Here is a 21,595-nt window from a genome sequence, read left to right on the forward strand (position 1 = left end):
TTGTACAAATATTTTAGTGGTGGGATTTGCATTGAAGGTCCATTGACCACATTCTATTCAAGAAAGAATCTGCCTTCTCATAATTTTCACCAAATTCAGGCCAGATTTCTTTCGAGGAATCCCACAGGACACTACAATTCCTGTAACCCCTGCAATGCAATCTGCTTAGTTGTCTCTTCAAATGATTCTCTTACTTGAAATCCCCTTTTAACCCTTATGAATGTAATGTTCACACATAAAATGTTGAAAACTATGTGGGCATTTTAGTAATTATGTTAACTAATATACAAGTTCATGAGTTAGCCACAATAGGCAATCTCTCAGTTGGGGACCTCTTAATGTGCTCCTCTGAGTCACTGCAAATTTTGCCAGTCCATCTCTTATGGCCATTAATTGACCACACATCTCTCCCTCTCTCTGTCTCTCTGTCTCTCTCTGTCTCTCTCTCATATTTATCCTTCAAGTATACTGACCACCAATTCATCTCCTTCAAATTTATTCCAATACCAAGGGGAAAAAAAATGTCCAACATTAAACTATGCAACTTACTGTTGTTTTTCTTGACCTTAATCCTAGCAGCATATGTTATACAAGGTCCTCATCAGCTACTATCTTTTTTCCCACAGTTTTCTCTTCACCAATCTACTATTTCTACAGAGCTTTTTTGCCTACTGCATGCAATGGTTTTCCTTTCTTGCACTTACTATAATATTCCGAGATAATAAAGCAATCCCTCCTCCTAAAAACTCTTCATTCTTCTGGTGTTCTTGGTTGCATGCAGGATCTACAAACCATTCAGAAACTCATCGTCCAAGTGCTTTCCATTCATCACCACACGCACAAAAAGAAATGTATTTGCAGGTGAGAGATTACAACAACATCTGAGTATGATAAACTTTTTTTTTTTTTTTTTGCCTATTAATTCCGACATGATAATATATATATATATAGGGTGGCAATGAAAGAATGAAGAGGAGAAACTCGAGGAGATTGATGATAGGATCGACGGCGCCTACGTGTACTTACAATGAATGTAGAGGTTGCAAGTTCCGGTGCAGAGCCGAGCAAGTGCCGGTGGAGGGAAACGACCCGATTAATAGCGCATACCACTACAAATGTGTTTGTCATAGGTAATCTACCTTGTATTATGTCTCTCATTTTCATGTCGATTACCAGCACAGAAAGAGCTCAACTTTTCCCTTTTTCTCCCTACCTTCTAAACATTTTTTTTTGGTTAAATGCAGTTGTTGTGGTGCCCTTTTTGAGTTTTGAATGAATTCGTTGATTAATTATTGTTAGAATATAGATTAGAATGATTTAATTCGTTTATTTTTAATAGTTTAGACTTTTGAAATAGGCGATAATTAATATAAATTAAAATGATTAAATTCATGGAGAGGTTTTATTTTCTTTATAGAAGGAATTCTTCTTCTTATTCTTTGTTTTCTTGTCTTTACTTATTTTTTGATTAAGATGCCAAACCCTCCTTGTGACTTTGCATAACACAAACCAAGCATCAAGTTCAAGAATATCTAAATCCTACCCTACTTTCTGAGATGATTTACTTTTTTGGTAATTAATTTAAGGAAAACTTGACTTAATTTTTCTAAACTCTCAATGCTTTTGCAATCGTTCCCCTAAATTTTAAATACTCTCAATTTAGAGTATCAAACTTTAAAAAGTTTGCAATGTCACCCTTATTATTAAGTTTTGAGATTAAATCAAACAGAGTATAGTTGAAATGTCTTTCATACCCCTGATAGGATTTTTAAAATTCTTAGGATTTAACAAAATATCAAACAGAAGGGTGATAGTGTAAAATTTTTTAAGTGGGAAATACTAAATTGAGAATTTTTAAAGTTTAGGGAGATGATTGTAAAAGCGTTAAAAATTGAATTAAGTGTACTTTTCCCAATAATTTATTGCTTCCATGATAAGTGATTTTATCTTCTTGTTGTTTTCAGTAAGTTTCCATTGTTCGATAAGTTTAACCCCAAAGCCAAAGTGGAAGTAATTTTCGATTCCACTTCCACGTTATTACTTGGAGAGAAAAGCCAACTAAACTCAAGCACGTTCTTAGCCCATTGTTTATGTTGTCAAAATTTTGAAAATGAAATGAAGCACAAGTAAATATTTCGAGAGAGAGAGAAATGTTATACATACTTTTAAGTGTTTACTTTCTGGTATAGCAATGGAAATTACTATTACAATTTGGACGAATTAATCTGCATATTTCACATCAATTGTGATTTTTACTACCACATTAGAGAGTAAATACTTAAAAATACATGTAACATTTCTCGTGTAGACAACACAACACGCAAACTTAATGATTAGGAGCAGGGACGGAGGCAGAGTTTAGTATAGGCAGAGGCCAAGGGCCAATAAATTGTGTTGCTAGGGGCCGATATATATATATATATACACCTTATAAATTATTTTTTTTACCTTCAATTTTTTTTCTTCCTTACGAGTTGGGAGTGGTCATGGCCTATATGGTCCACCCCGTCCCTGACTAGGAGTTATTTTTGGCATTAATTGTAGGTTGATATTTCAACAATTGTCTGTATGTGATACTGTTGTGAGTCCCTCTGATCGATAAACCATTCTTTCTTTTTGTATTCTGCTCGATGATGGTGTCATTTTTTCGCTTACCCATTTTTCTTGGTATATTTGAGGCAGTATATATATAAAGCAGTAAAAAAACAGAAAGGTGGGTTTGTGTTTGGGAATATGAGGGTTGTGCAAGTGGGCACATGGGCACTGAAGTGGTCCCAAAATGTAGACAAAAGCAAGCAAGGGATCACATGGGTAAGTTTGATATACACATAATGGCAAACTGAATTTAAATAGGAGTATGGTCCATGGTTCATGGTCCATGGTCCATGGTCCATTGAGGTCCCATTTTCAGTGTAAGACAAGACAAGTAGCCACTGCAACTTTTTTCACGTTTAATTGCACTCACCTCCCCAACCCACGCTCTTCTTTTTCTACAGATCGAATATTCTTCGCCTACAAGAAAAAAATAATTAAAAATTCCATAATAAATGAATAAATAAATATTGAATGGGCAAGCATATCCGTGCCAGGAGGTGTTTGTTTCCCGGGAAGAGTGGCGCATACGATGCTTCTTGAGGTTTCCCGCATTAAATAGCCTGCACCCATCAATTCACTTGGGTCTTTCGAGAATTCATGTAGCCTTACATACTTACATGATTCACATGTGTTGGCAACAATTTGATTTTTTTTTTTTCTTAAAAAAAAAAATTATTATATAATTGCAAGTGCAGTGTGCAGACAATTTAATTAAAATAGTATAACTGAGTAAAAAAAGAAAAAAAAAGGCACATATCGACAGTAGAAAAGTGCATTTTGTAAACATATATATATTTTGGACATGTCCGCACAAGAGGGGGAAAGAAATTCAAACTAGTAACTTCTGCTTTATTAAGTGTGATCACAGCCGATTAAACTACCTCTTGTGAACCCGTAAACATAATTTGATTAATAATAAAACAGCACAAACTATTTGTTGGGTATGTATTTAGATTCTTTTCTGTTGATTTTAATAGGAGAAGAGCCGGTTTTTTCTAAGTGGAGTAAAACTGTTAAAAATAAAAACAGGTGAAATAATAAACTTGCCTTTCACTTAAAATTAATAGGAGATGATCTGTTTCGGTTGGGTTAAGGTAGAGTCATGTATTAATGCAATGTGAGAAATTTTGGCGAGTTTTTTTTTTTTTTTTTTTGTCATGATTTTTTAAATCACTATTGAATTTTGATATATTGATGATTTTAAAAGTTACTTCACATTTGAAAGGATACAAAGATACTTTAGTTCTCTTTCTAACATTACTACATGTGTTATCGACATGGCTTGTTAGAAATTGTCCCATCTTTTTAGCAATTCATACAATTTAAAACGAAAGCGCCACTTTTACAATTTGTCTTTACTTATTGGACAATTTTTTTTTTTTTTTTTGCGAAGGAAATTCTTTTAATTTAGCCCATTAAATTAATACTTATACTTGAAATATATAATTTTCACGTGTGCATTTTAAAAAGGAGAAATACTTTCCTAACTACCAAGGTAAGACCATGACAATGAACACTAAACCATCCTCATGGATGCCACTTATACGAGTGTGAAGGTGTTACCTCCTATGAGATTTGGGTAGGTCTCTAGAGCATTCATGAAAACATTTTCTATGGTATAACAACAAAAGATGCAAAGTGAATGAGAATAAGCATAAAACACTTAATGGGTCTATAGTCCCTACTAGTTGAGATGAGGTGTTCTCTATATACATTCCTGATGCATGCCATGAGTGTAGAGGTGGTGCCGCCTCCTATGAGACTTTGGCAAGTCTTTAGAGCACTCATAAAACCAGGGGCGCATGACTTGTATAAGGTGCTAACCTGCTATAAATTTCATATCGCGGGGCAATTTTGATATATGAAATGTCCGAATTAGAAAAATTGTATTTTTTCAGAAAAATTTGTTACACTTTGAATTGGCTTTCCAATACCACTAGTTTCACGTCAATCTAATACTTGAATTGAAAGTTATGACAAAACACTGAGATGTGTGTGTAAAATGACTTTCAATCTAGGACTTAATCAAATCCGATATTTTCTCAATTTAAATAAATTTCTTGTTGCTTTCCTTATTGAATAAGCTTATCCACATCCTATAGATCCCATAACTTGGGTTGGGCTCAGCCCACTTGAGTTGGAGTCAAGTCCACCCTCATACCTTGGATAAAGCCCATCCAAAAAAATCCCTAACACTTTTAAATCGTCCTTAAAAAATTAAAACCCTAGAATTAATTCAATGATCAACTCTTCCAAATCATCCCATAATTCCACCACAAAGATCCATGATATTAGAAATTAGGAAAAATTACAGTTTACCCCCCAAAGTTGATAGCATTTTTCAATTCGAACACCAAAGTTTTAATTTTTGCAATCCACCCCCCCCCCCCCAAAAGTTTCAATTTTTTGTAATTTGACTAATTGTATCCAAAACTTCTCATATTGCCCATAATTTTTTATTTTAAAAAAAAAAAAAAATCGAGGTGGCTACGACTAGGGGTGTAAACGAGCCGAACTTGGGCGAGCTTCCCTTGTTCAAGCTTGGCTCGTTTAAATTTTACTCGAGCTCGAGCTCAAGTCGAGCTAAAGGACAAGCCAAAAAAATCGAGCTCGAGCTAATAATAAGTCGAGCCGAGCCAGCTCGCGAACTGGCTCTTATATTTAATATTTTTGTTTTAATTTCAAGTACTCTTAAACGACTTAAGAAGTTAGTTTGCATATGAGTATTTGCTTAGCCTAACTAGTCGAGTATGGAGCCTGAGTCAATACAGCAAGGCATTTGGTTTCAAAGAGAGAGGATATGCATCATTTTATAGATAAGCAAACTTAGAGATTGATGTTTTTTTAACAATGTGGGACAAGTTAACAGGTTGCATTCAGACTGCATTGGGACAACGCCCCCTACAAAAAAATATTTTTTTAACGTCTCTCTCTCAATCCCCCTCACCAGTCACAACGGATCTTCCACCTGAACTCTCATTTCCCACTCTCCCACTCTCACTCACCAGACATGTAGTGATAGTGTTTGGGTCTGTTTGATTCATCAATAGTTTATGCCTTTCGCAATCTCCCTCAATAGTTTCTGCTTGATTCTTCTTCCTTTCATTTGGATCTGCTCTAATTGAATCGAGGTCTTTTTAATGATTGCTCTCTCTCTTTCATCACGAAGGGTCTAGAATTTTTCATTCTCTAACGCTTAAATATAAATGCAATTTTAAGGTTTTAATAATTATGAGATTTATAATTAATTATCTATTACTTAGTTTATATATATATATATATATATATACACACACACTCGAGCTTATACGAGCTGTTCACGAGCTTAGCCGAGTCGAGCCGAGCTTGTTTCGTTTAATATTCGAGCTAGGATTTGTGTTCATGAAGTGCTTCATTTAATATTCGAGTCGAGCACGAGCCGACCCCGAGCTTGCTCGCGAGACGCTTCGCTCACTTAACAGCCCTAGCTACGACCATCTGCCCATTTTTGCACCCCCAATTTTTATTTATTTTTATATAAAAAATAAAAATTATGGACAATGTAAAAATTTTGGGATAATATTGGTTGAATTGAAAAAAATTGAAACTTTGTGGAGGTGAATTGCAAAAATTGAAACTTTGGTGTTCAAATTGAAAAACGCTATCAACTTTAGGGGAGAAACTGTAATTTTCCCTATAAATTATATTCACCAAAACATTCTAGCCATAAAATATCATAGATCCTCCTTATCTTCAAAACTAAAATTAGGGTTCTAGAAAAGTGGCCAGTACCTTCAACCTTCACAAAGCCACCTCGAATTTTGTAAAAGTCAAACTAGTTATAAAAATTGAGAAAATTGAAGATCAATATATTTTCTTGTGCCAAAAGAGACATCACAACTTTAAGCTCTAATACACTGTTAGAGCTTCACAGCACATGCACAAGAAAACATCCGTAGGGAATTATCCCACTCAACCGACCCTATCAATTGTGGGCCTTTAAATCAGCAACGGGCCTCCAGCCCAGGCAAAAGATCTTCAAGATCCACTTATTACGAAAAATGTACTAAAGTAGTCCATCAAACTATCAAATTTATTATACTTTAATATAACATGAAGCAATTTGTAATTTAGACCAACTACATTATTTATTCCAAATAACATTTTTTATTTATTTATTCACCCTTTTTTTAAAAAAAAAAAAAAAAAAATTGTTTGTTTTTTTTTTACAATTATTTTATTATTTTATTTGTTAAAAGAATAGGGGTATTACATGAATATAAAAAATAAGTGGTATTTTTGATATATTTTGATAGTTTATGGGGCTATTTTAGTACTTTTTAAACATTAGGAAGCTACATTGCAAATGACCGGTAGTTTAGAGGGTTTTTTTTTATATTTTTTCAAAATAAAAAATAAAAAAATAAAAAAGAAAGGAGAATCAAGACAGATGAATTTAATTTAAGTTGGATGGACACATTCAAAGTTGGTAATATATATATGAGCACGTGATGAAGTGAAGAAATAGGGTTTCATTTTCACATTGAACTCAAAATTGTAGTCTTGTGCATGAGATTTTGCTTGAATTGACCAAATTCCAGCTGATAATGACAAATCTAGCGTCAATTATCTTGTTTTTTTTGTTTTTTTTTTTCTTTTTAAAAAGCTTAATTTGCTTTTAACTACTACTTTTGTCCTACGTCCCCAAATCATTGTCACGTTCCTGGATCTTTGAAAATTCCAACAGGACGATTAAAGTTTACTTTCGGTCACGATAACGTTTTTTATTCCATATATAGTGACTCTTAATAATAATAATATTAATAATAATAATAATAATGATAATGATAATGATAATGATAATGATAATGATGATTTCATATCTTTTTCTTAAAGCGTACGACTGTAATTTCAAAAGGATAATGAAAAAGCAAGCAGTGAAATAGCTTTTATTAATTTTAGGAAAAAAAATCATATTTAGTTTGATTTGAATTTAATTTTTGGGTTTTTAATTTCAAGAATATGGCTCTTTTGGCCCAAAATTTAAAATAGGTCCTTCTATTACTTTAATGTCAAAATTTGCCCTTTGTCATCTACCACACGTCTTATTTGACACGTCAACGTGGATCTCAACACCTTAATATAATGTCACACCTACAAAACCAAAGTCTTTTGTTACTTACTCTTTAAGTTTGATTTGACACATAGATTTATCATTTGATCTTTAGATTCATTCTCTCAACTATCTTTCAACTATCTATTTTTTGTAAATCTAAAAAAATTAATTATTGGATTTATAGATTTATGAGGGTCCCATAAAAATTTAACATTAAATTCACCCATTCACTATACGAATACGACTGAAAGATAGTTAAGAAAATGATTTTTATTATTTATCTATTTATGAAGTGTCAAATATACAATACGTGGTAGATAACAAACCGTTCACTTTAATGGTAGAGTGACATATAGACATATTTTAAGTTTAGGCAAAACCTAAGCACGGTATACTTGAAATTGAAAACTCAATAATTACATTCAAATAAAATAAAAATATAACGGATAGATATGATGATCTTTCCCTTAATTTTAAATTTTATTATTAATTTATTTTTTTTGGTTGAGGTAGGTAGGTAGCTTCTAGTCCTAGATCGGAGGAGTACGGAAATGGTTTATCTATGGGGAACGTGTATGCGTGATATGGTTGCTAATTGCTATAATAATTTAATAATATTTTCACTATTCATTTGGAGGCTGCAGAATTAATTAATTAACTACTAGTTTTCTCTTCCCTCACTCGAAAGGAGAGGAATGGTTAGGGAAAATAAGAGGACAAAATAGTCTTTACAAATTTAAAAAAAAAAAACCATTTTGTCCTCCTATATTTCAGTAACCGTCATTCCCTGCTCTGCTGCATGCGCCCGTGATGGAAGCTAGGAATTAAATAATTTAGTTATTGATGATAAGATAATGAATAGAGTTCCAAATCATGTATGGCTACAAGATCGACATAATTAAAAGATAAGATAGCATGCAAGAGAGACGGGGAAACAAATATATTTCATAACATTAAATTATGAGAAATGATTGATGCAAATAATTTTTTTTTGGATAAAAGTTTCTTTCAAATCAGTTTAAAATAAATATTCTAAAACTCATTTAAAATAGTGTCAAGTTTTTATAAACATTTAAAAGACACATTAAAGTTTTTAACTTTATTAATAGCAGTTTATTAACTTAGACTAAATTTAATGTGCATTTTAAATATTTATAGACACTTAATACTATTTTAAATGGATTGGAGGTTCTCAAGCGGTAGCTCAATCGGCTGTATACCCCGCCAAGACTCGCTTGGGATCTCACCCGGACCTAACCGGGACTTGACTGGAACCCGCCTAGGACCTCGATGGGACTTGACTAAGACCTACCCTAGGACCCACCTAGGACCTAATTAGGACCTGCCGGGGACCCTGCCAGGACCCACCCACGACCCGATCAGACCTGCCTGGGATCCGCCCGAGACTTGATCGGGAACCGCTCAAGACCTGCCCGGGACTTGACCGGGACCCCGTCGGAACTTGCTCGGGACTCGCCCAGGACCTGCTCGATCAAGTCCCAATCAGGTCTCGGCGGGGTCCCAGACAGGTCCAGGCCGATCTTGGCCAAGTCCAACGCGAGTCCCAGTCAAGTCGTGGGCGGGTTCCTAGTAGGTCCGGTCGGGTTCCGAATGAGTCCGGATCAAGTCTCGGGCAACTCTCTGCGAGGTCCCGGGCAGCTCCTAGTCAAGTCCTGGGCGGGTCCTGGTCAAATCCCGATCGGGTATTTTTATATTTTATTTTTTAAAATTGTTGTATATTAGTATTTTTATGTTGTGAATATAAAAAATATTTGTGATTTTTCATGCGCGCGCCAAATGACGGAAAATGTTTTCATCGTAACATATTTTCTTATAAAATGACTTTCCTAAAAATATTTTAAGATGTAAAATATTTTACGCTGAAACAAACGGAATCTTAATATTTGATAAAAGCAGAAGGAGAAGATGGAAGAAAAGCAAGAATTGTTAATATATATATATATATATATATATATATGATGATGATGATTGTGGAACAAATTAATTGACTATTTATGAATAAAGGGTTAAAATTAAAGCGCGTTGGGCCGAGTGGGTATATATATATATATATATATATATATATATATATGATGATGATGATGATGATTGTGGAACAAGTTAATTGACTATTTATGAATAAAGGGTTAAAATTATAGCGCGTAGGGCCGAGTGGGTGTGATTCACGTTCTATGTAGAGAGTCAATATTTGGTTTTGAATATGAAGTAAAAACAACTACCAGTACGCATTCTGCGTGGGAACCAAATAAATAATCTATTACAATTTAAATACATTATTATTTTTTATAGTAGTTAAACCTCTTCTCATTACATAAAAGATTTAGAGCCTAAAATTCTTATATCACATGGCATCAAGCTCTTAAGAACATAGACAAACACTTTCTGATTACAAAGTCGATACATCGAAAAATCTAACAATCAAATCGTATGGATGACCTTCGATCTCACTCACGTACAAACTTTATTTATGGCATACATCTATTCCTGGCAGACTAGATTTAAGACATGGATTGATCATATCCCAACAACAAAAGTTTTTATTTAACCGGCAGTGAGAGATAAGTTCCCACACCGAAAATTATTCATCTTCAACTTGAAAGCTAGAACATAAACAAACTAAAACAAAAAAACCACAAACATCAACGGTAAGCTTACACAAAAGCGCTTAAGATTTACGCGATCCACGCTCCGGCGCGTTCGAACCACAACCGTCGCGTGCCGACCGAAGGGAAAGCATCTGTTGTCTATAGAACTCGATGGCGTCGGGGAAGAATGTATAATAACACGTATAAAATTTGGACCGATGGCGAAAATGTAGATCTGCTCCGGAAAAAGCTGATGTAAGAACTCTTGCAGAAATCGACAAAGCCAAAAGATCGGGGAGGACAATGAATGGCGAGGTGGAGTAGGCTGCCAAAGCGGTGGAGGAAGTTGAGCACTGCGGCTGAAATCTAAACAAAATCTAAAACAAAAACAAGGAAAAAGGGAATCCTTCCTCCCTTTTGGATAGCAAATAATAAATATTATTTTAGAGAAATAATTGATGTCAATAATTTGCTCATATTCTCTTACAAATTCAATAGATTAACCATTAGATTTGTAGGGTTCATCATTGACTTATATGAGGTCCACATAAATCCGCAAATCTAATAGTTGATTTGTAAGATAAAATAGGAAAAATATGAGAAAAATATTGACACAAATCATTTCTCATTATTTTATATTAGAGAAATGATTGACGTTAATAATTTGTCCATATTTCTTTTATATTCTTTTACAAATTCAATATATCAACCATTAAATTTGTAAGGTACACCATTAACTTAATTATGTGGAGTCTACATACGTCTATAAATCTAATGGTTGATTTGTCAGATCGGATGAGATAATATAAAAAAAAATATTGACACTAATCATTTATCTTATTATTATTATTATTATTATTATTATTATTATTATTTTGTATTAAATAGAGTATTTTTTAAATTCAGATCAGATGGGCCTATTTTCACGACTAGATAGAATCAGAGTACTGATACACAACATACGGCGTGCTGTGCACGCCTGTGCCAAAAAAAAATAATAATAATAATTATAAAAGGAAAAAAAAATTCACACGCTATGTGCTCTTTTACTTCACCCGATAGAATCAACATATCCCCACTGTTTTTTTCATTATATCTGAACTTCAGGAATCTTTTACTCAAGCTATAGGTTTTTTTTTTTTTTTTTTTCTTCTTCTAAGGGTGCTAATAATTGGGGGATGCTTTTAACATCTTTAATAATTCTCCCATATATATATATATATATATATATATATATTAAATTTGTTAATTGAAGAGGAAAGAGAAAGAGAGAGAACCAAAGCATATAATGCAGTATTCTCTTCTTATATTCTGATATGTTCTACATAGCTTTTTATTTAGAAAGAGAAAAGCAGTAGTGCACAAATTACTCTAGACTAAAACCTAAAATAAATATAAAAATATAAAATATATATATATATATATATATATATATATATATATGAGAGTGCAACCCCCCCAGTAGGGTTAATAATAGGTTTTTTAACCATTTAGATTTAACTTTCCCTGTAGGGTTAATAATAGTTTTTTTTTTTTTTTTTTGTCACCAATAGGTAGATCAATCGGCTGGGACCATGCCTAATAAAGCGAAGGTCATTAGTTCGAATCCCCCTCCCCTCTCTTGTGTGGACATCTCAAAAAATAATAATAATAATAATAATAATAGTTTTTTTAACTATTTAGATTTAACTTCAAGTTTTTTATGAGGGTGAGAAAGAGAGTATAATTAAATATGGACGTTAAAAAAACTATACGAGATCTCCTGTAGTTTTTTTTTTTTTTTTTTTTTTTTTTTTTTAATTTTACAGTACCTAAGTCCAATAATTTTTTTTTTAAAAAAAAACAAGAATTATTATTCAAACAAAAATATTCTACAAATTGGTTGTAGAATAATTTCATCAACCCAATTTCTAAAAATACCGTATGTCCCTTAATATGTGAAATATATATATATATATAGTGTCGGCAGATCCTGTATCACACTGTAGTGTCGGCAGGTACTGTAGAAGGAACTGTAGTGTCGGCAAGTATTTTAGTGGAAATTTAATAAATGGTGTCACGGAGGGCAATTGAGTTGTCAATGGTGCCACAGAGGGCAAATGAGCTGTTAATGGTGCCACAGAGGGCAAATGATCTGTCAATAGTGCCACGGAGGACAAATGGGCCATCAATGAGCAAATGAGCTATAAATCTTCAAGCCCAGGGTAATAATTTTCATTGTCTCTTGGAAAACCAGAATTTTCGAAATAATCTCGTATGGGATTGAAAGTTGCTTTAGAGGATGCATCAGATTTCTTATCATTTTTATCATCATCAGAACTGGAGCTATCATCGAGAGAATTGAGTAGTGCTTTTAGAATTTCCTTCTTCTCTTTTTTCTTCGAAGATGATTTTTTCTTAGAAGAACTGGAAGAAGTAATAGGGGCAGTGGTCTCCTTGGGAGGAGAAAGGAAAATGCTGGGGGTTATCAGCTTGGCAGGTTTGCCAATGGTTAATGGTTTAGGAGTAAGAGGAGCTTGGATATATATATGGGTGTAAACGAGACGAGCTTGGGCTGTCCAGGCTCAGCTAGTTTAGTTTTGGCTCAGGCTTGAGCTCGAGTCGAGCCTGACTTCGCTGCTCGAGCTCGGCTCGATAGGGTTGGAACCCTGTTCGAGCTCGAGCTTGTCTATTTTTCTTGAGCTCGAGCTCGACTGAGAGGCGATTGACTGATAAGAGGCGATCGACTGATCAGAGGAGATCGACTGAGAGGCGATCGAGGCATACTGTGACAGGCGAGTGGCAAGACGGCGAGAGGCGAGAGGCAAGAGGCAAGAGGCGAGGTAAGAGGAGAGCGTTGCTGCGTCTGGGTGAGGAAGTCAGGAGGACGGCGGCTGTGTGAGTGTGAGAAAGAGACGGCTATGAGGGATTTAGGGTTAGGTTTTTCTTTTTAGAGATTAATTTATAGTGTGCCTGGAATTAATCCTATGTGTGCATTTGATGATGAGACTGGTTCCATTGATTAAATCCAACATCCAAGATTAAATTCAATTAAATTGGACGGCCACGATTAAATTCAAAATTCAAAATTTAGAAATTAGGAATAAAAATTGTGTTATTTAGTATTATTTAGGGTCAGTTTGATATTTCAATTTTAATAATTGCGATTTAAAAATTTTGTTTTTTCAATCGCATTTTTTTTTGTTCTTATTTTAGATTAAGTGTTTTTTTAAATGATAATGTCAAACGTTTTATGTCACCCTCACACGCACTAATAGTCTACCACTATATATTCATATTACATATAGTATTATTTAGTTAATATATTAAAATGTTAATGCTTAACACGAGTCAAGTATATAATGTCAATATTAATATATATTGTATCTTATATGTAAACATTTATATACTTATATAGTTATATGACTGTATCATTATCTAATTTATATGGGTAATGGGTCAATGTTAATAGTTATAACTTATATACTTATATTATATGTTCTCATTATCACGATTCATGATATAAGATTTAAATTTAAATTGTTAAGTTTTTACTTACCGTAAATTGTGATTATAATGTATAAATTATAAGAAACACATTAGTTACTTAATTATTAATCATTTAATCTAATAGTAATACTCAAACTCTAAGTAATAAATTCATAATGATCTAATGGTCATACACTCATACTTAAATTTTATGATCATATTATCTCACAATTAATATTAATATTATCTTAGATCTAAGATCATGTGATATATCATATATGTTTTATAAGAATAAAGTATATAATTATAATGTATTGATTAAATAACACAATAACTTATGCAAATATATCATATGATTATATAATGATTAATGATTATGTGATATACCGTATACAATTCCAATTTTCAAAGTATAAACTTTCTAATTATAATATTTGTATTAAATGACACAATAACTTGTACGGTTGTACTATATGATTATATCATATGATAAAATGATTAATGATAATATCTTATATTTCTTATTTTATATATATATATATATATATATATATATATATATATAACAAAAACAAAGGTATATAATATATTTGTTATTATTGAGTAAATGAGTAATATTGACTGTATATTGTTATTTGTTACTTAATAAAAAATATACGAGCCGAGCCTAATAAGTGAGGCGAGCCTTATACGAGCTTGCTCACAAGTTGTTCACGAGCTTAGCCGAGTCGAGCCGAGCTTGCTTCGTTTAATATTCGAGCCAAGATTTGTGTTCATGAAACGCTTCATTTAATATTCGAGTCGAGCACGAGCCGAGCCCGAGCTTGCTTGCTCGCGAGACGCTGCGCTCACTTAACAGCCATATATATATATATATATATAGCATGTGATTTTGACATACTTTTTTAATAGCATTACTAAAAAAATGTGATTCTCGCATGCTTAAAAGACACGTAATACGTTTAGAGATTGGGTTATAGCCCAATTTGTAAGAAATTTAGTACCCCTAAACTAAGAAAATAGTAAGAGAACAAAAATTTCCTACAAAGCCAGTTAGAATATGATTTGTAAGAATTTCCTACAAACCAATTTTTTTTTTTAAAAAAAAAAAAAAAAAAAAAAATTGTGTTCATAATAAGAGGGATAACACTCTTAGTATGAACACAAATTTCCTCACTATCATGACTTAGTGTTCATTAATATTATATTTTTGAGGGGGTAATGGATGCTAGTTAACTTAAGCACACATAATATTATAGCTAATAAACTACCAATGCCAACCGTGTAGCTCCACATTTTACAAACTCACATGCCTAACACATGGACATATATATATATATATATATATATATATATATATATGATATTCTTTCTATTTAGGACCGAATTAATGTGAATGTGGAAAGAAAATGACATTGCTATTATTATTTAGCAAAGGTTACAATAATTACTCGAATGCAGAAGTGAATTACATTCTTTCTTATGTAGAGAGAAGGATGTAAGTTTAGTCGGTTTGAAGATCATATCGTATACGGGCAAGTAAACCTTAAAATTACTTTTATGTTTCTCTTATATTACTCAAAAAATGATGTGATTATGCCAACCGACTTTTGAGCCCATGCAATGCCTTCAATGCCTTAATTGTGAATCCAAAAGGAAAAAGGAAACAAAAATAAATAAATAAATGGAAAATAGGGCACAGTTTGGCAAACACCTTCTTCTTCCCCCCCCCCCCCCCCGCCCCCCCCCCCCCCACCTTATTTTAATTTCTAAAAAAAAAAAAAAAAATCAATATCTTTTCCAAAATTAATTGTTTTTTTTAAAAAAAATTTATTATTCACTTTCTCTCACAGAAGTCAACATCTATCAATAACTTCTTTTTACTACTCAAACAAAAACTCCCAACAAAAAAAAAAAATTGACCAAACACACCTAAACTATTTGGTCAGTACTGCATATATATTCAAAAGGTGTATCACCGAAAGGAAAGTGTCGGATCACGTGGGTATTGATCTTAGGAGATAGCAAAATCGTGAAAGAATCTTGAATTGATATTTTGGTTAGACGGTGCCGTAACAGGTAGTGCATTGTGGAAAAATTTGATCTGCGCTTAACACATGTTTGTTTTCACGGGTTTTCTGTGTGCATCCAAATTGAAGTAATATAGTCAATGTCTATCAAATGTCAATGTTCCGTCTAATGCAAACAAAAAGACAAAAATGCCCATAAATTTTTTTAATAAAACAAAAATATTCATCTAAATTCGAAAACACAAAAAAGAAACCCTAAAAATCAATATATATAAAGAATGGATGGTTTGAAAATCACTATAGGTGTGACAAAGTTACCCCCAAGAAATGAATCGGTCACTCCCAAAATTATTGGAGTGGCTAGCCACCCTAAAAAATGTCTTGAGGTAACTAAGCCAATCCTAACCTCAAAACTGATAGAATGACTGAGCGACTAACTAAAGGGCCGATTACTTGCATGCGTTCGAAAAATTGTATAAAAAAAGTGATAGTAAGTATAATATTATTCGAAATAAAATTATTCTCTTGCACGTGTTCGATTGGGCCAATTTGCTTGGGTATGCGCCCATGCAATCCGGCTCCATTTACTTGAAATATCCAAGGACCTAGCTCACATAGGCCTACTGTTCTATTGCATGAAATTTTGGTACCAAAATTGAGGTTGTAATGTACGTACAGTAAAGAAAGAAAGAGAATATTTCATATAAATTAAAAATTAAAAATATTAAAATTAATTAAAGTTGATAAAGAGCATAAAAGGATTTTTTTTAGGTTACCTACCTTACAGACAAACTTAGCAAGTAATTTAAGTCCCAGACCATAGTTGGAGAAACTAGTTTCCAACCAAATGGAACAACACATGGGAAATCACTTGGTTTTATTCACTACTACTTGAAAATTATGAATGTTTGGTAAATTTACACGATGTAAATCACCAAACACTACTTGCTCTTCATAAGCATATCTTCTTCAGTTGGGAGAGGCGAGTCACCTCTGTCCTATTGCAACAACTGAAAAATGAAAAGAAAACAAACTAACATATAACTTATTTATTTCAAATTAAGCAACAAAACATAGTTGTCATTGTGTTTGTTTTGTATGTGTGTGTGTCTGAGAGAGAAATAGACGTCTAGATAGGCTCCCAGTTTGTTCTTCGTAATGTCAAGCTCTGGTTTCATGCCCGAGAATCCAATCTTACAACTGTTTATATATTCATGGACAAGTCAAAAATTTCTTATAATGCTTCAGCCTTGTTACTATTGTAAACTATGAGCAATATGAAGGTTGTTAAATAAATCTCAATCTCGTAATTAATTGTATGACAACTCGCGCTCAAGGTGTTACTTCAATCTCACGTTCATTATAATCATTAAATTTAGTATGAAACTATGTTGAAATAGACAACAAAAAGATAATTGTAGAAAAAAAATTTGTATTTCTGATATGTATTCAATTGTACAATAGAATGACCTATTTATGGTTGAATAAGGCCCTAAAAGAAAGAAAATATAATAATTACAAAATCACATAAAATAAGCATATTTACAATAATGAATATTGCAATAATATATGTGGAGAATATTTCCGTAATATATTGAGAATATTACGGAAATATTTTGTCACAAAAATATTACGGAAATTTTATTTTTGGTCATTTTTGTCAGTTTTTCAGTTTTAGTTTTTATGTTTTTGTTGTGTTAGTCGTTTTTGTGTTAGTATATTTTATAAAAAAAAAAAACATTTAAAAAAAAAAAGAATAAATATAATATGGTTCCATTGCCAGCGCAACCTTAACGATCGGTCACTACTGAACATACATCATTAGTAGTGTGGGCCACCCGAGGTCGGACTCGGTCGGGCTGCTAGTGTTACGGATGGTAGCGTACAATAGTCAGGGCACCGGCATTATATTACAGGTTCCTCGAAACAACTATCATATATGGTTTACTCGAGATATTACTGTAATGCCCCAAAACTAGCCTAGGCCAGCCTGGTAGGATTATTGGTAATTATCCCAGTTTAACCAACTGGTGGCTAAATGGGGAACCGCCCCTTTAAGCATTATCAGAGTTAATACATAAGAATGTGAAATAAATATCATTATGATACAAGTATAATCCTTAAATTAAAGACATGGAGTAACTAACAATAATATAAAGCAAACATGATAACAGTATGAAGATCTTAAAGCAAAGTCTGTCGTGACAATTGTATACGTCGTACCACTCTTAGGCTCTAGGAACAAGCTCCCTATAAGAGTAATAACCGCGTAAATTTAACGACTTAGTAAGTAAACATCATAGTTGGGTATGATATGAGCTCATTATTATTAAGCAAAAGTAAACATGCAGCTTCTGGTAAACCTTTATGAAAGAACGAGGATCGTGTTCTACCCCCAAATCAAACGCATAAGCGATTTATATAACCAAAACAAACGGATAAGCAATTTATATCAGGAAAATAAAAAGCTATGCTTAAAAATAAATCAACACAAAAATAAAAGAACATTCACACAACCACAACACAAGATTTGTTGGCGAAGAGAAAAACCCTTTGAGCATCTTAAGGGAAAAACCACTATGAGGTAATCAAACCTAGGAAATCACTATATAAAGATTCACAGTTACATACTAGACGATAATCACTCCCTAAAGGACCTTTAGACTTAGTAAGAATAATAAGTTTCCCACCTTATCTCCATTGTTACCACATTCATGCAGTGCATCTCCTTACCGACCCTTCGGTAAACTTTTTTGCGGTTGAGTGATGTGTATAGTATGGTTTGAAATCAAAAAAACAAAAAACCCAAGTGATGGAAAGCTTTAAGCTTTTTAGGAACTCCACTTGGTACAAAAAATGGTGAATGGTATCACTTCCATGAGTGATAATAGCAACCCTTTCTTCACCGAGAACCTCTAAAATCAAAAGAGCATAAATGGAAATTGAGAGGTTCAAAGAGTTCTGCAGAAAATGAGACAAGTGTTTATAGATCTGAAATTTTACTTATTTCCGTCTCAATGAGGATTTTCTTCCGTTTTGACAGAAATGCCAAAATCTGTATTTTGAGCTATTTCTGTCTTAATGGGAGTTAATCCTCGTTAGGACGCAAAGAGTAAAAAGTAGCTTCAACTTTTGTCCCATCACATGTCCCGTTCTGACGAGGATCCTGACGATGAACCAGTAACTTCCCGTTATATGTCTCGTTCTTACGAGGTTCATGACGAGGAACCAATAGCCTCCATGTTATATGTCCCGTTCTGACGGAGTTCCTGACAGGAAACCAGAGAGCATTCCTTCAGTCCCGTCACGAGCTCTTTTTGGCACCCCATCCAATGAGGAAGGTAAAGAATTCTAACAAACATCCAATCTTCACCTCAACACCTAGGGAAGAATGAGAAAATATCAATAAACGTTTTGATCATTAAATAAGGCCAAACTAAACCTAAAAATCTCCCCCTTTTGGCCATTTAATGACAAAACCCAAAACATCTCCAATCTTCACCTTAACGCAAGGAAAAGGAATGAGAAATTGCAAACACATGTTTTGCTCATTGAATAAGGTCAAATACAACATAACACTTTAAAAGATGTGTTGTCTCCATTAATACACCCTAAAAGTATCGTTTAGTTAATAAAAGAGTGATGTATTCCTAGCGGCAATCGCCTAAGTATTTTAATGTAGAAAAACTAATACTTTACAGGTCATAACTATCATATATGGTATACCCGAGATATTACCCATTCTCAGCAGGGCTGGCGCATGACCTACAAAGCATTAGTTTTTTACATTAAAACACTTAGGCAATTGCCGCCGATAGTTCACCGTTCTCTTATTAACCAAACAATGCTTTAATTGTGTATTAACGGAGACAACAGCTCATTTTCAATGTTTATCGAAGTTGCACGTTTTCCTGTAGGTGTAACCCATGGAAAAAAAAAAATCAAAAGTGAACCATACCAAAATCACTTATTACTTTTATCTTATATTAAAACAATTTTTCAAAAAAAAAAAAACAAAAAAACAAAATATATTGTATCCAATTTTTCAATTGTGAACTATATGAATGGAGAGCTCCTATTATTAGGTCCATCCTGATAATACCCTTTTTGCAGCCTCCAATTATCATGTGACACATCATCAATTTAAGAAAAATGCAAAAAATAAAAGTAAGAATAATCACACCAAATTAGAAAGAAAAAAAACCCATAGCCGCGTGGGTCTGGTCGGAACCCGCATGGGTCTCGCTGGACGTTTGCAAATGCTTAAGCAAGCTAAGCACTAAAAAAAAAAAAAATTAAAAATTTTTTTTAAAAAAAGAGCAACAACAAAGATCAAACATACAAAAACGCACACAAATAATCACCAAACTGAAAATCAAACTTATCTCCATCAAAACAGAAAGTGGAGAAAATTTTGATGAGATTGTAATGGATGAAAACACATTAAATGCATCTCGTGGGTCTCGTTGGACCCACGGGTTTCGTTTGTGGTGAACACCTCAAACCCCGTTAGTCATGACCCGTCTCAAAACTCGTTTCTAATGCCTCAAAACCTGTTTCTAATGCCTCAAAACCCGTTTCTAATACTCTAAAACTTGTTTCTAATGCCTCAAAACTCGTTTATGGATTCAAAACTAAAACCTAAAGGTGGAAGGTTAACCCTTTAGAAATTTTATCATCCTAAAATCTAGTATATTTTGATCTAAGTTATTTTTATGTACTTTTTATATTTTTACTTATGTATCAATTATTAATTAAAAACTATAAAAAAAGATGTTATCAAAATGATCCTAATAAAGGGTTTTCTCTTATAAATGATCAATCCGTTGACATTTATTTCAAAAAGAAAAAGGTTCGTGTAGCCATATTGACGACATGGCAGAGACAGACGTCGCCGGCTAATTGGAATCTTCCGGAGGCAGACAAGCCGTTCCCCACTCCCAAGAGATTTGTTGTATATTCCAACTTTTAAGAGCCAATGAAAATGAAGAAGAAGAACACCTAGACCCTTCAAAGCCACGAGGATCCAGGAGACCACATGGAAACGGAAAACGGAAACGTGGCACTCTTTTACATGTGAAAGAGTAATTGCAATGGTGACCATGCTTTATTTTGACTAGTCAAGATCTTAAACTGAGAAGAAAAATGTTGTCTCAGGCTCATTTAAAGTGGTAAATGTTTTGTGAGCATTGTTGGCCCACAAAATAGAGAGAAAAAAATATATATGTATATCAAAATATATGGAAGAATGTATATGATTTTGGAGAAAAAATAAAGAATTTTTTTAAAAAAAATATTTAAACCAAATAGTAAAAGTGGATGTAGAATCTCATAATGAAGTAAAAGAAGGGAAAGGAAGAAATAGAGGTTTCCTAGTTGGCATGTTAAAGTTTTAAACGCTATACATTTTATTTTCGGGGAATTTTAATTGTTCTCTTAGTATTTTTTTTTGGTTATAGGTAGATATTATTATTATTATTATTTTTTAAGGTGACCCTTATTTCTCTTAGTTTTTTTAGTGTTCTCATTATTATACGTAAATATTGTTTTCTTAAAAAACCAAAAAAAAAAAAAAAAACTTGTTTTTACTTTTTAAAAAACAATATCTACGTTGGATCAAGAAAATACTAGAAAAACCACATGAAAAACAGTAGCATTTCTGTTAATAAATTAATGTAATTAAATCCCTTAATTTAATAATCATTTATAATAAAGGGATTTCTATCCTTATGAGTGTATATCTAAACTAGATATTCTTTAAAAGCAATCCTTTGTTTTTATACAGGCTCTCTCTCTCTCTC

The 21,595-nt window shown here is 33.0% G+C and overlaps 1 protein-coding gene across 2 annotated transcripts; it reads left to right on the top strand.

Annotated features, from left to right (window-relative positions):
- The first annotated feature begins 404 nt into the window (after window positions 1-404).
- On the top strand, window positions 405-1,289 carry STOMAGEN (stomagen). Of its 2 annotated transcripts, XM_059578690.2 has the most exons (3): window positions 405-594; window positions 782-861; window positions 952-1,289. In XM_059578690.2, exons 1-3 carry the CDS (start codon window positions 522-524, stop codon window positions 1,132-1,134), a joined length of 336 nt encoding a protein of 111 aa, XP_059434673.1. In that variant the 5' UTR covers window positions 405-521; the 3' UTR covers window positions 1,135-1,289. The 2 variants fall into 2 exon arrangements, with proteins under 2 accessions (XP_059434673.1, XP_088370032.1); XM_088513906.1 differs by lacking the exon at window positions 405-594 and having other exon boundaries at window positions 605-861.
- The last annotated feature ends 20,306 nt before the right edge of the window (window positions 1,290-21,595 follow it).

Source organism: Corylus avellana, chromosome 2, assembly GCF_965113065.1.
Source record: "Corylus avellana chromosome 2, dhCorAvel1.hap1.2, whole genome shotgun sequence".
Lineage (NCBI taxonomy): Eukaryota > Viridiplantae > Streptophyta > Magnoliopsida > Fagales > Betulaceae > Corylus > Corylus avellana.